At 47.8% G+C, this 13746-nt stretch overlaps 1 protein-coding gene across 3 annotated transcripts in view; it reads right to left on the reverse strand.

Annotated features, from left to right (window-relative positions):
• Window positions 1-2559: 2559 nt before the first annotated feature.
• ccm2 (CCM2 scaffold protein) overlaps window positions 2560-13746 on the reverse strand; it is a 75202-nt gene continuing 64015 nt past the window's right edge. For all 3 annotated transcript variants that reach the window (XM_065008553.1, XM_065008556.1, XM_065008554.1), the window contains exons 5-10: window positions 13587-13723; window positions 13337-13472; window positions 12888-12945; window positions 9276-9414; window positions 4337-4475; window positions 2560-3840 (exon numbers count right to left, since the gene is read on the reverse strand). In XM_065008553.1, coding sequence (XP_064864625.1) covers window positions 3536-3840; window positions 4337-4475; window positions 9276-9414; window positions 12888-12945; window positions 13337-13472; window positions 13587-13723 — 914 coding nt within the window. In that variant the 3' untranslated portion in view covers window positions 2560-3535. The remainder of the gene's footprint in view (window positions 3841-4336; window positions 4476-9275; window positions 9415-12887; window positions 12946-13336; window positions 13473-13586; window positions 13724-13746) is intronic.

The following is a 13746-nucleotide window of genomic DNA, read 5'->3' on the forward strand; positions in this document are numbered from 1 at the left end:
CCAGAGTGGATTTCCGCAGCCCGCCGAAATCACATTAGCACAATACAAAAATCCTCATCAACATCCTTCAGTTTAAACATTAGATTTCAGTTTCCTTACATTGGATGCATCTTAATCCGTCACAATCGTCGACGTCACACTTCCAAATCCGTTTTGCTCTACGACCCCCCCCCCCCCTACAAGCCTCGTCTGAACACGTACATGCCGGTTGTTTTGCCTCACAAGACTCGTTTCAAGGTCCCCTGGTACTAGTTGGGGAAAAAAATGAATGGAAGTATATATATGGAGATAGTTTAGTGCCAAAAATAAGGGGTCAAATACATGTAATATAATTTAAAAGATTTCCCGATCTTTCTTATATCTCGCAGATATTGAACACACACCTCTAAAGGAAGTTTGTTCTAACGATCTGTCGTTCCATGTAGTGAATCTGTTATTCAATGTGTTTGTATGGGCTAACAGCAGTAAGGCCAAATTCACTGTTTCATCAAATCAGTTTTATATATTTTCTTTATATTTCAAGGGATCTTAAAATCAAAAAGCTAAATGTTCTCGGTATGACCCTCTTAAAACAATTCCATATGTTAGCAGAGTAGAACCCCACCTCCATATGTTAGCAGAGTAGAACCCCACCTCCATATGTTAGCAGAGTAGAACCCCACCTCCATATGTTAGCAGAGTAGAACCCCACCTCCATATGTTAGCAGAGTAGAACCCCACCTCCATATGTTAGCAGAGTAGAACCCCACCTCCATATGTTAGCAGAGTAGAACCCCACCTCCATATGTTAGCAGAGTAGAACCCCACCTCCATATGTTAGCAGAGTAGAACCCCACCTCCATATGTTAGCAGAGTAGAACCCCACCTCCATATGTTAGCAGAGTAGAACCCCACCTCCATATGTTAGCAGAGTAGAACCCCACCTCTATATGTTAGCAGAGTAGAACCCCACCTCCATATGTTAGCAGAGTAGAACCCCACCTCCATATGTTAGCAGAGTAGAACCCCACCTCCATATGTTAGCAGAGTAGAACCCCACCTCCATATGTTAGCAGAGTAGAACCCTACCTCCATATGTTAGCAGAGTAGAACCCCACCTCTATATGTTAGCAGAGTAGAACCCCACCTCCATATGTTAGCAGAGTAGAACCCTACCTCCATATGTTAGCAGAGTAGAACCCCACCTCTATATGTTAGCAGAGTAGAACCCCACCTCTATATGTTAGCAGAGTAGAACCCCACCTCCATATGTTAGCAGAGTAGAACCCCACCTCCATATGTTAGCAGAGTAGAACCCCACCTCCATATGTTAGCAGAGTAGAACCCTACCTCCATATGTTAGCAGAGTAGAACCCCACCTCTATATGTTAGCAGAGTAGAACCCCACCTCCATATGTTAGCAGAGTAGAACCCCACCTCTATATGTTAGCAGAGTAGAACCCCACCTCCATATGTTAGCAGAGTAGAACCCCACCTCCATATGTTAGCAGAGTAGAACCCCACCTCTATGTTAGCAGAGTAGAACCCCACCTCCATATGTTAGCAGAGTAGAACCCCACCTCCATATGTTAGCAGAGTAGAACCCCACCTCCATATGTTAGCAGAGTAGAACCCCACCTCCATATGTTAGCAGAGTAGAACCCTACCTCCATATGTTAGCAGAGTAGAACCCCACCTCTATATGTTAGCAGAGTAGAACCCCACCTCCATATGTTAGCAGAGTAGAACCCCACCTCCATATGTTAGCAGAGTAGAACCCCACCTCCATATGTTAGCAGAGTAGAACCCCACCTCCATATGTTAGCAGAGTAGAACCCTACCTCCATATGTTAGCAGAGTAGAACCCCACCTCTATATGTTAGCAGAGTAGAACCCCACCTCCATATGTTAGCAGAGTAGAACCCTACCTCCATATGTTAGCAGAGTAGAACCCCACCTCTATATGTTAGCAGAGTAGAACCCCACCTCTATATGTTAGCAGAGTAGAACCCCACCTCCATATGTTAGCAGAGTAGAACCCCACCTCTATATGTTAGCAGAGTAGAACCCTACCTCCATATGTTAGCAGAGGGCTGAGACTGTATAGAAGGTTAATGATTGACCTTAAAGAACAGAAATATAGGCTAACTACTACATACACGAACCTAAGTCATTATAAAATATTCACTATTCTGTGTCCAGGCACATCTTCTGGTCTGCGTGTCAAATGGTACCCTTACTTCCTGTACAGCGCACCCACAGACTACGATTGGCCGTGTTCCAGAGCAGCAGAAGCTGTATGAAGGGACTGACTTGACCCACATATAATAATCGAGTAGGTCGTTTTTTTTAATGATCTAAGGTGATTTGTAGATCAGTCGGTCTCGACTCGCCTTTTAAAAGTCGGCTGCAATGTCAAACGCACCCATTGTGAAGCGAGACACCAGACAGAGCATTGTGGGTATTCAAGATGGCTGCCCTCAGGAGGGCGACTCAGCTTCATCCTGGTCACTGATGGCAGATGCTGCCAATAACAATCAAAACTCCAGAGACTTAAAAGTAAAAACCACTACGAATGGATCAATAAAGTTTTCTTTAAAAGGCCGAGCGGATGGGCCCCACGCTGGCTCACACTGAAAGCTGATTGGCCACAATGCACAGCATGTCATCATCAGGGGGTTGGATCTGGGCTGGCTGGATCGTCCTCTCTCTTGGTTTAGGACGAGTAGGGACTAGGGGGTATGAGCTAGGGCATAGGGAGAAGGGTTTAGGGTCTAGGGTGTGACCCCTCTTGGTACATACTGCAGCACAGTTTCGATGGTAGGGAGTAGGGTCTAGGGGGGTAGGGCGTCATCCCCTCTTGGTCCATACTGCAACCCAGACTCGAGGCAAGGGGTTAGAGGCTAAGGTGTGACCCCTCTTGGTACATACTGCAACACAGTCTCGATGGTAGGGAGTAGGGTCTAGGGTGTGACCCCTCTTGGTACATACTGCAGCACAGTCTCGATGGTAGGGAGTAGGGTCTAGGGTGTGACCCCTCTTGGTCCATACTGCAGCACAGTCTCGATGGTAGGGAGTAGGGTCTAGGGTGTGACCCCTCTTGGTACATACTGCAGCACAGTCTCGATGGTAGGGAGTAGGGTCTAGGGTGTGACCCCTCTTGGTCCATACTGCAGCACAGTCTCGATGGTAGGGAGTAGGGTCTAGGGTGTGACCCCTCTTGGTAGATACTGCAGCACAGTCTCGATGGTAGGGAGTAGGGTCTAGGGTGTGACCCCTCTTGGTACATACTGCAGCACAGTCTCGATGGTAGGGAGTAGGGTCTAGGGTGTGACCCCTCTTGGTCCATACTGCAGCACAGTCTCGATGGTAGGGAGTAGGGTCTAGGGTGTGACCCCTCTTGGTACATACTGCAGCACAGTCTCGATGGTAGGGAGTAGGGTCTAGGGTGTGACCCCTCTTGGTACATACTGTAGCACAGTCTCGATGGTAGGGAGTAGGGTCTAGGGTGTGACCCCTCTTGGTACATACTGCAGCACAGTCTCGATGGTAGGGGTTAGAGGCTAGGGTGTGACCCCTCTTGGTCCATACTGACGCCCAGAGCCTCTATATCATTACTGATATCAGAGATCATGCGGTCCCATTCGTCTCCTTCGGAGGGCACAAGCCCTTCGTCAGACCCACCCCCGTCCCCTCCCACCGCCCCGTTCCCATTGGTGGTTGAGTCGGAGGCGGAGCTGGCGGTGCGTCGGTAGCGTCCGAAGCTGTCAGTGATGATGCCACGACCGTCCTTGACACCGATGGTCTCCAGGAAGTTCTCAAAGTGTTGGCTGTCCTTCTCTGGGATGAACGGCCTCAGACCTGGATGGACGTGGGATCGTAAAGGGGGAAAAAGGACAATGCACAGACAGTCTGAATCACAGAAGCAGGGCTCTGACCTTTTTTACAAGGAGACAAATAAATTTAGCAGCACAATGAGAATGATTTTAGGTATTAAAGCTAGAGTCCCTCATTTCTCTAGACTCACAGGTGCTCGCTCCTAAATTAACAATCGAGGACACGCAGCACATATTTAGGCACATGAAATGGCCCCACTGTAGAACCCCGAGAGCCTTAAGTGAACTGAAATAGTGCAGACTCATTTCACACATTGAAACAGCAAGGTCCTGTTCAATAAAAGCACAACGAAAGCAAAAACAGGGATTGGGAAACACAAAATAAGCCTTCTCAATGGTCAAGCTCAGGTAAAAATCTCCCGTTCGCTTCACAACTGTTTCCTGCTGCTCGGCTTGACCTCTAAACACATCCCAGGTTTGACCTTTTACCCTGTGATCCCCATACAGGAAGTGGTTCTCACCCAGTAGGAGGAACTTCCTGCTGTCCCCGTAGAGCTGGCGAAGGTTGATACAGAACTCATGGACGGACGCTCCGTCACGGTACTCATGAAGAAGAGTAGCAAACTGCTGGATCTCCTGAGAGGACAACTTGGTACGCAACTTAGAGGAAAAGAGGGAGAGAGGGAGGGAGGAGGGGGAGGGGGAGAGGGAGGAGAGAGAGGGAGGGAGGGAGAGAGGGGAGAGAGGGGAGGAGGGAGGGAGAGAGGGGAGAGAGGGAGGAGGGAGGGAGAGGGGGAGGGAGGGAGGAGAGAGAGAGGGGAGAGAGAGAGAGAGAGGGGGAGGGAGGGAGAGAGAGGGGGAGGGAGAGGGGGAGGGAGGGAGGAGAGAGAGAGGGGGAGAGAGAGAGAGAGAGGGGAGGGAGGAGAGAGAGAGGGAGGGAGAGGTGGAGGGAGGGAGAGAGAGGGGGAGGGAGGAGAGAGGGGGAGAGAGAGGGAGGGAGGGAGGAGAGAGAGAGGGAGGGAGAGGGGGAGAGAGGGAGGGAGGAGAGAGAGAGGGGGAGAGAGAGAGGGAGGGAGGGAGAGAGAGAGAGAGGGGGAGGGAGGGAGAGAGGGGGAGGGAGGAGAGAGAGAGGGGGAGAGAGGGAGGGAGAGAGAGGGGGAGAGAGGGAGGGAGAGAGAGAGGGGGAGGGAGGATAGAGGGAGGGAGGGAGAGAGGGGGAGGGAGGGAGGAGAGAGAGAGGGGGAGAGGGGGGGGAGGGAGAGAGAGAGGGGGAGAGGGGAGGGAGGGAGAGAGAGAGGGGAGAGAGAGGGGGAGAGAGGGAGGGAGAGAGAAAAGGGGGGAGAGAAAAGGGGGGAGAGGGGAGGGAAAAAGGTTAAAGAAAAATAAAATGAGATGAGCCTAAAAGAGGGTTAGGTTAGCTGCAACTGAACAGCTGTACATATTTTATAGATCACCAAAGCCTCATAAATCAAATCAAATTGTATTTGTCACATGCGCCAAATACAACAGGTGTAGACCTTACCGTGAAATGTTTACAAACCCTTGACCAAGAACTGTGTAGCTCACGAAATAGAGTTGAGATTTTTACTAAATAAACTAAAGTAAAAACAATTAAATAACAATAACGATGGCTACAGTGGCAAGATGAACCCTTCGGAATTACCTGGATTTCTGCATAAATTAGTCAAACAATGTGATCTGATCTTCATCTATGTCACAGCAATAGACAGTCTGCTTAAAACTAATAACACAGACAATTATACGTTTTCATGTCTTTATTGAACACACTGTGTAAACATTCACAGTGCAGGGTGGGAAAAGTAGGTGAACCCTTGGATTTAGTAACTGGTTGACCCTCCTTTGGCAGCAATAACCTCAACCAAACGTTTACTGTAGTTGAGGATCAGACCTGCACAACGGGGTCAGGAGGAATTTTGGACCACTCCTCTGAGCAAAACTGTTCCAGTTCAGCAATACTCTTGGGATGTCTGGTATGAACTGCTCTTGAGGTCAATACTCTTGGGATGTCTGGTGTGAACTGCTCTAGAGGTCAATACTCTTGGGATGTCTGGTATGAACTGCTCTTGAGGTCAATACTCTTGGGATGTCTGGTGTGAACTGCTCTTGAGGTCAATACTCTTGGGATGTCTGGTATGAACTGCTCTTGAGGTCAATACTCTTGGGATGTCTGGTATGAACTGCTCTTGAGGTCAATACTCTTGGGATGTCTGGTATGAACTGCTCTTGAGGTCAATACTCTTGGGATGTCTGGTGTGAACTGCTCTTGAGGTCATGCAACAGCATCTCAAATCGGGTTGAGGTCAGGACTAGGTGACACCAGGAGGCATATTTTCTTCTGTTGAAGTCATTCTGTTGTTGATTTACTTCTGTGTGTTTTGGGTCATTGTAATGTTGCGTCACCAAACTTCTGCGTGATGTCCTGTTGAGCTTCAATTGGCAGACAGATAGCCTTACATTCTCCTGCAAAATCTGTCGATCACCAAGCTTTCCAGGCCCTGAGGCAGGAAACAGTGATGCTCCCTCCACCATACTTCCTGCCCTGAGGCAGGAAACAGTGATGCTCCCTCCACCATACTTTACTTTTTTCTTCTTCTCAACCCATAGTGTTGTGTGTTCCTTCCAAACAACTCAACTGTAGTTTCATCTGTCCACTGAATATTTAGCCAGAAACGCTGTGGAACATCCACTATTGCAAACTTCAGACGTGCAGCAATGTTTTTTTGGGACAGCAGTGGCTTCTTCCGTGGTGTCCTCCCATGAACACTACTCTTGTTTAGTGTTTTACGTATCGTAGACTCGTCAACAGAGATGTTAGCATGTCCCAGAGATTTCTGTAAGTCTTTAGCTGACACTATAAGATTCTTCTTAACCTCATTGAGCATTCTGCACTGTGCTCTTGCAGTCGTCTTTGCAGGACGGCCACTCCTAGGGAGAGTAGCAACAGTGCTGAACTTTCTCCATTTATAGACAATTTGTCTTACCGTGGACTGATGAAAATCAAGGCTTTTAGAGATACTTTAACCCTTTTCCAGCTTTATGCAAGTCATCAATACGCTATAATAGGTCTTCTGAGATCTCTTTTGTTTGAAGCATGGTTCACATCAGTCAATGCTTCATGTGAACAGCAAACTCACATTTTTGGAATGTTTTTTATATTGCAGGGCAGCTCTAACCAACATCTCCAATCTGGTCTCATTGATTATAGTCCAGGTAAACTGACTCCTGACTCCAATGATCTTTTGGAGAAGTCATTAGCCTTGGGGGGGGGGGAGTTCACATACTTTTCCCAACCTACACTGTGAATGTTTAAATGATGTATTCAATATAGACAAGAAAAATACAATAATTTGGTGAGTTATTAGTTTAAACACATAGCGTTTGTCTATTTTTGTGACTTAGATGAAGATCAGATCAAATTTGATGACCAATTCATGCAGAAATCCGGGTAATTCCAAAGGGTTCACATACTTTTCTTGGCACGGTACATGCAAGTAGTATACATTGTTCAGCAGTCTTATTGCTTGGGGGTAGAAGCTGTTTTGGACCTAGACTTGGTGCTCCGGTACCGCTTGCCGTGTGGTAGCACAGAGAAAAGTCTATGACTTGTGTGACTGGAGTCTTACAATTTTTTGGCCATTTCTCTGACACCGCCTAGTATATAGGTCCTGGATGGCAGGAAGCTTGGCCCCAGTGATGTACCGGGCCTTTTGCACTACCCTCTGTAGCATCTTACGGTCGTATGCCAAGCAGTTGCCATACCAGGCGGTGATGCAACCGGTCAGGATGCTCTCGATGGTGCAGCTGTAGAACTTTTTGAGGATCTGGGGACCCATGTCAAATCTTTTCAGTCTCCTGAGGGGGAATAGGCGTTGTCATGCTCTCTAAAGGACTGTCTTGGTGTGTTTGGACCATGATAGTTTGGTGGTGATGTGGACACCAAGGAACTTGAAACTCTCGACCCGCTCCACTACAGCCCCGTTGATGTGAATGGGGGTGTGTTCTTCCCCCTTTTTCCTGTAGTCCACGATCAGCTACTTTGTCTCATCGTTGTCGGTGATCAGGCCTACCACTGTTGTGGCTTCAGCTAACTTAATGATGGTGCTGGGGTCGTGGGTGAACTGTGACTACAGGAGGGGACTAAGCACGCACCCCCGAGGGGCCCAGTGTTGAGGGTTAGTGTGGCAGATGTGTTGTTGCCTACTTTTACCACCTGTAAGAAAGTCCAGGATACAGTTGCAGAGGGAGGTGTTTAGTCCCAGGGTCCTTAGCTTAATGATGAGCTTTGAGGGCACTGCGGTGTTGAACACTGAGCTGTAAATCAATGAACAGCATTCTCACATAGTAGTTCATTTTGTCCAGGTGGGAAAGGGCAGTGTTGAGTGCGATTGAGATTGCGTCATCCGATCTGTTGGGGTGGTATGCAAATTGAAGTGGGTCTAGGGTTTCCGGGAGATAAATGGTGTTGATGTGAGCCATGACCAGTCTTTCACAGCACTTCAAGGCTCCCGACGTGAGTCATTTATGCAGGTTACCTTCGCTTTCTTGGGCACAGGGACTATGGTGGTCTGCTTGAAACATGTAGGTATTACAGACTCTGTCAGGGAGAGGTCGAAAATCTCAGTGTAGACACTTTTCAGGTGGCCTGATGAGAATTTCTTGTTTGCTTATGGCCTTGTACTGCTCGTTGAGTGCAGTCTTAGTGCCAGCATCTGTTTGTGGTGGTAAATGGACAGCTACAAAAAATATAGATGAGAACTCTCTTGGTAGATAGTGTGGTCCACAGCTTATCATGAGGTGCAATACCTCAAGACTTCTTTAACATTAGACAATGTGCACCAGCTGTTATTGACGAATAGAAACACCCCCACCACCACCTCGTCTTACCAGACTTAGCTGTTCTGTCCTGCCGTTGTACGGAACACCCAGCCAACTGTATAGTATATCTGTGTCGTCGTTCAGCCACGACTTGGTGAAACATAAGATATATTACAGTTTAATACCACGTTGGTAGGATAGTCTCGAACGGAGATCATCCAGTTTATTCTCCAGTGATTGCATGTTGTCCGATAGAACGGATAGTAGAGGCGTGTTACCCACTCGCCGACGAGGCACCCTGATCTCCACCCCCTGTATTTCTGTCTTTTCTCCACGCGAATGATGGGGATTTGGGCCTGTTCTCCGGATAGCAGTATATCCTTCTCGTCGGACTCATTAAAGAAAAAAAAATCTTCATCCAGTTTCAGGTGAGTAATCACTGTTCTGATATCCAGAACCTCTTTTCGGTCATAAGAGACGGTAGCATCAACATTATGTACAAAATAAATTACAAACAATGTGAGAAAAAAACCACACAAAATAGCAGTTGGTTAAACGGCAGACATCCCCTCAGGCACCATTATACATCTATACACGCACAGACACACAACACACCCACCCTACCGTGGTCATGTAGTCTTGTAGCAGCTCTGTGGCGGTGGTGCTCAGCTCTCCTTCGCTGGCTGTCTTGGTCTGAGGGGAGGCTGGGGTAGAGGTGGGGGACGGAGAGTCGCCCCCTGCCTCTAGAGAACCCTGGAAAGAACTATAGAACAAATAGAACCACATCAACAGAACCCTACATAACTATATAATTAAAACCCTACAGACCCACATCACAAAAAACCCTACAGAACCACATCAAAACCCTACAGAACCACACCATTAAAACCCTACAGAACCACATCACTAAAACCCTCCAGAACCACATCATTAAAACCCTCCAGAACCACATCATTAAAACCCCAACAGAACCACATCACTAAAACCCTCCAGAACCACATCAAAACCCTACAGAACCACACCATTAAAACCCTACAGAACCACATCACTAAAACCCTCCAGAACCACATCACTAAAACCCTACAGAACCACATCACTAAAACCCTCCAGAACCACATCACTAAAACCCTCCAGAACCACATCACTAAAACCATACAGAACCACATCACTAAAACCCTACAGAACCGCATCACTAAAACCCTCCAGAACCACATCACTAAAACCCAACAGAACCATAGCAAGCTGTCATGGTCAAAACATATAGATTTAATGGTTGCTAAAATAGGAAGAAGTCTGTCCATGATAGGGCGTTGCCGTCTTGACATCTCATCTGACCAGACTGGTCCTACAGGCCCTAGTTTTGTCACACCTGGACTACTGTCCAGCTGTGTAGTCATGTGTAGTTTCACCTGGACTACTGCCCAGCTGTGTGGTCATGTGTAGTTTCACCTGGACTACTGTCCAGCTGTGTGGTCATGTGTAGTTTCACCTGGACTACTGTCCAGCTGTGTGGTCATGTGTAGTTTCACCTGGACTACTGTCCAGCTGTGTGGTCATGTGTAGTTTCACCTGGACTACTGCCCAGCTGTGTGGTCATGTGTAGTTTCACCTGGACTACTGTCCAGCTGTGTGGTCATGTGTAGTTTCACCTGGACTACTGTCCAGCTGTGTGGTCATGTGTAGTTTCACCTGGACTACTGTCCAGCTGTGTGGTCATGTGTAGTTTCACCTGGACTACTGTCCAGCTGTGTGGTCATGTGTAGTTTCACCTGGACTACTGCCCAGCTGTGTGGTCATGTGTAGTTTCACCTGGACTACTGCCCAGCTGTGTGGTCATGTGTAGTTTCACCTGGACTACTGTCCAGCTGTGTGGTCATGTGTAGTTTCACCTGGACTACTGTCCAGCTGTGTGGTCATGTGCAGCAAAGAAGGAAATAGGTGAATTGCAGTTGGTCCAGATCAAAGCAGCACGTATCGCACTTAGATGTACACGCAGGGAAAATGTCATTCTCTCCTGGATCAAAGTTCAGCCGAGAGATATTGATGTGTCTGTTCAAGCAGTTGTCAACACAGTACAGACACTCGTCGGTACAACACAAGACATGCAACCAGAGGTCTCTTCACAGTACAGACACTCGTCAGTACAACACAAGACATGCAACCAGAGGTCTCTTCACAGTACAGACACTCGTCAGTACAACACAAGACATGCAACCAGAGGTCTCTTCACAGTACAGACACTCGTCAGTACAACACATGACATGCAACCAGAGGTCTCTTCACAGTACAGACACTCGTCAGTACAACACAAGACATGCAACCAGAGGTCTCTTCACAGTACAGACACTCGTCAGTACAACACAAGACATGCAACCAGAGGTCTCTTCACAGTACAGACACTCGTCAGTACAACACAAGACATGCAACCAGAGGTCTCTTCACAGTACAGACACTCGTCAGTACAACACAAGACATGCAACCAGAGGTCTCTTCACAGTACAGATACTCGTCGGTACAACACAAGACATGCAACCAGAGGTCTCTTCACAGTACAGACACTCGTCGGTACAACACAAGACATGCAACCAGAGGTCTCTTCACAGTACAGACACTCGTCAGTACAACACAAGACATGCAACCAGAGGTCTCTTCACAGTCCCCAAGTCCAGAACAGAGGCTGGGAAATGCACAGTACTAAATAGAGCCATGACTACATGGAAGTCTCTGGTAACCCAGGTAACTCAAGCCTCAAGTCTCTGGTAACCCAGGTAACTCAAGCCTCAAGTCTCTGGTAACCCAGGTAACTCAAGCCTCAAGTCTCTGGTAACCCAGGTAACTCAAGTCTCAAGTCTCTGGTAACCCAGGTAACTCAAGTCTCTGGTAACCCAGGTAACTCAAGTCTCTGGTAACCCAGGTAAGTCAAGCCTCAAGTCTCTGGTAACCCAGGTAACTCAAGCCTCAAGTCTCTGGTAACCCAGGTAAGTCAAGCCTCAAGTCTCTGGTAACCCAGGTAACTCAAGTCTCTGGTAACCCAGGTAAGTCAAGCCTCAAGTCTCTGGTAACCCAGGTAACTCAAGCCTCAAGTCTCTGGTAACCCAGGTAAGTCAAGCCTCAAGTCTCTGGTAACCCAGGTAAGTCAAGCCTCAAGTCTCTGGTAACCCAGGTAAGTCAAGCTAGCAATAAAACCAGACAAGACCACCTTACTGTACAAAAAGGACTGAAGAGCCATTTTGTATATCTTGTATTGTAATTTTCACTGTACTATGTATTAGACCTATATATTATGTACTGATACGTAGGCTACAGTCTAATAATGTTCTGTACTATGTATTAGACCTATATATTATGTACTGATACGTAGGCTACAGTCTAATAATGTTCTGTACTATGTAGATATTATGTACTGATACGTAGGCTACAGTCTAATAATGTTCTGTACTATGTATTAGACCTATATATTATGTACTGATACGTAGGCTACAGTCTAATAATGTTCTGTACTATGTATTAGACCTATATATTATGTACTGATATGTAGGCTACAGTATTTGTGACATTTTACATGTATGTATTTCAGTCCTCGACTAATAATGTTCTGTACTGTGTATCATGTCATGTTTCATGAGGACCCCAGGAAGAGTAGCTGATGCTTTTGCAGCGGCTAATGGGGATCCTAATAACATACCAATACCAACCACAGCCTGAGAACCACAGCCTGAGAACCACAGCCTGAGAACCACAGCCTGAGAACTACAGCCTGAGAACTACAGCCTGAGAACTACAGCCTGAGAACCACAGCCTGAGAACTACAGCCTGAGAACCACAGCCTGAGAACCACCGCCCTGAGAACCACCGCCCTGAGAACCACCACCCTGAGAACCACCGCCTGACACCACCACCTGAGAACCACCGCCCTGAGAACCACCGCCCTGAGAACCACCGCCCTGAGAACCACCGCCTGAGAACCACCGCCCTGAGAACCACCGCCCTGAGAACCACCACCCTGAGAACCACCGCCCGAGAACCACCGCCCTGAGAACCACCGCCCTGAGAACCACCGCCCTGAGAACCACCGCCCTGAGAACCACCGCCCTGAGAACCACCGTCCTGAGAACCACCGCCCTGAGAACCACCGCCCTGAGAACCACCGCCCTGAGAACCACCGCCCTGAGAACCACCGCCCTGAGAACCTTGGAACTAACTGCATAACACACAGGCATAATTCTAGCTACTTACAAGGTGCTGGCCTCTGCTTCGAATGATTCCTTAAGGTCCACCTTGCTTGAAGAGTCGTCTTCACAATTAGAAAACAGAAATGGATTCATATTAATTATCAAAACAACAACAAATCAAAACTGTTTTTTTTTTATTGCTGCTCTTAGTAACAGTGAAAACATTTTGAGGAGGGCAGAGCCTCATCCCTATAGAGAGCACGAGGTTGGTGGCTACTTAGTTGGGTGGGACGAGCTCGAGGTAATGGCTGGAACGAAAATCAGTGGAGTGGTATCAAATACATCCAACACATGGTTTCCATGGTTCCCAGGTATTTTTTAATGCCATTCCATTCGCTCCTGTTCCAGCCATTATTATGAGTCGTCCAACCTCTCAGCAGCCTCCACTGGTAAGAGAGAGGTGTCAGTGTCTGTGTGGGATTGATTGATGTGTTAATTGATTGAGGTCTTCACCACTGTAGAGAGAGAGGTGTCTGGTGGGGGTGGTGGCTCCGTCAAAGATGGCTCTGTCCAGGAAGTCTATAGTGGACTCCGTATAGACTATCTGAAACACCTGGCTGAGTAGGAGACACAGCTCCTCTGCTGCTGTCTGCAGACGACAGGAAACAAAGGGGAAATGGTTTGGGAACATAGCCAACAGTCTGAGAAAAGGTAGTTGTGTGTTTTGTCGATAGCCAGCAGGAGGAGGCAATGTGTTAGATACCTTGTTGTCGACAGCCAGTACTAGCAGACAGCAGACCTCTACCAGTACCGCCCCGCTCTCAGACAGAGAGCTGAGGGTCTGGGACTTAGACAGGTCAGGACAGGTACTGGGGCACGGGGACACACCTGCCTCCTGGGCTGGAGAAGCAGAGAGAGAAAGC

The sequence above is a fragment of the Oncorhynchus nerka genome, linkage group LG24 (assembly GCF_034236695.1).
Source record: "Oncorhynchus nerka isolate Pitt River linkage group LG24, Oner_Uvic_2.0, whole genome shotgun sequence".
Taxonomy (NCBI): Eukaryota; Metazoa; Chordata; class Actinopteri; order Salmoniformes; family Salmonidae; genus Oncorhynchus; species Oncorhynchus nerka.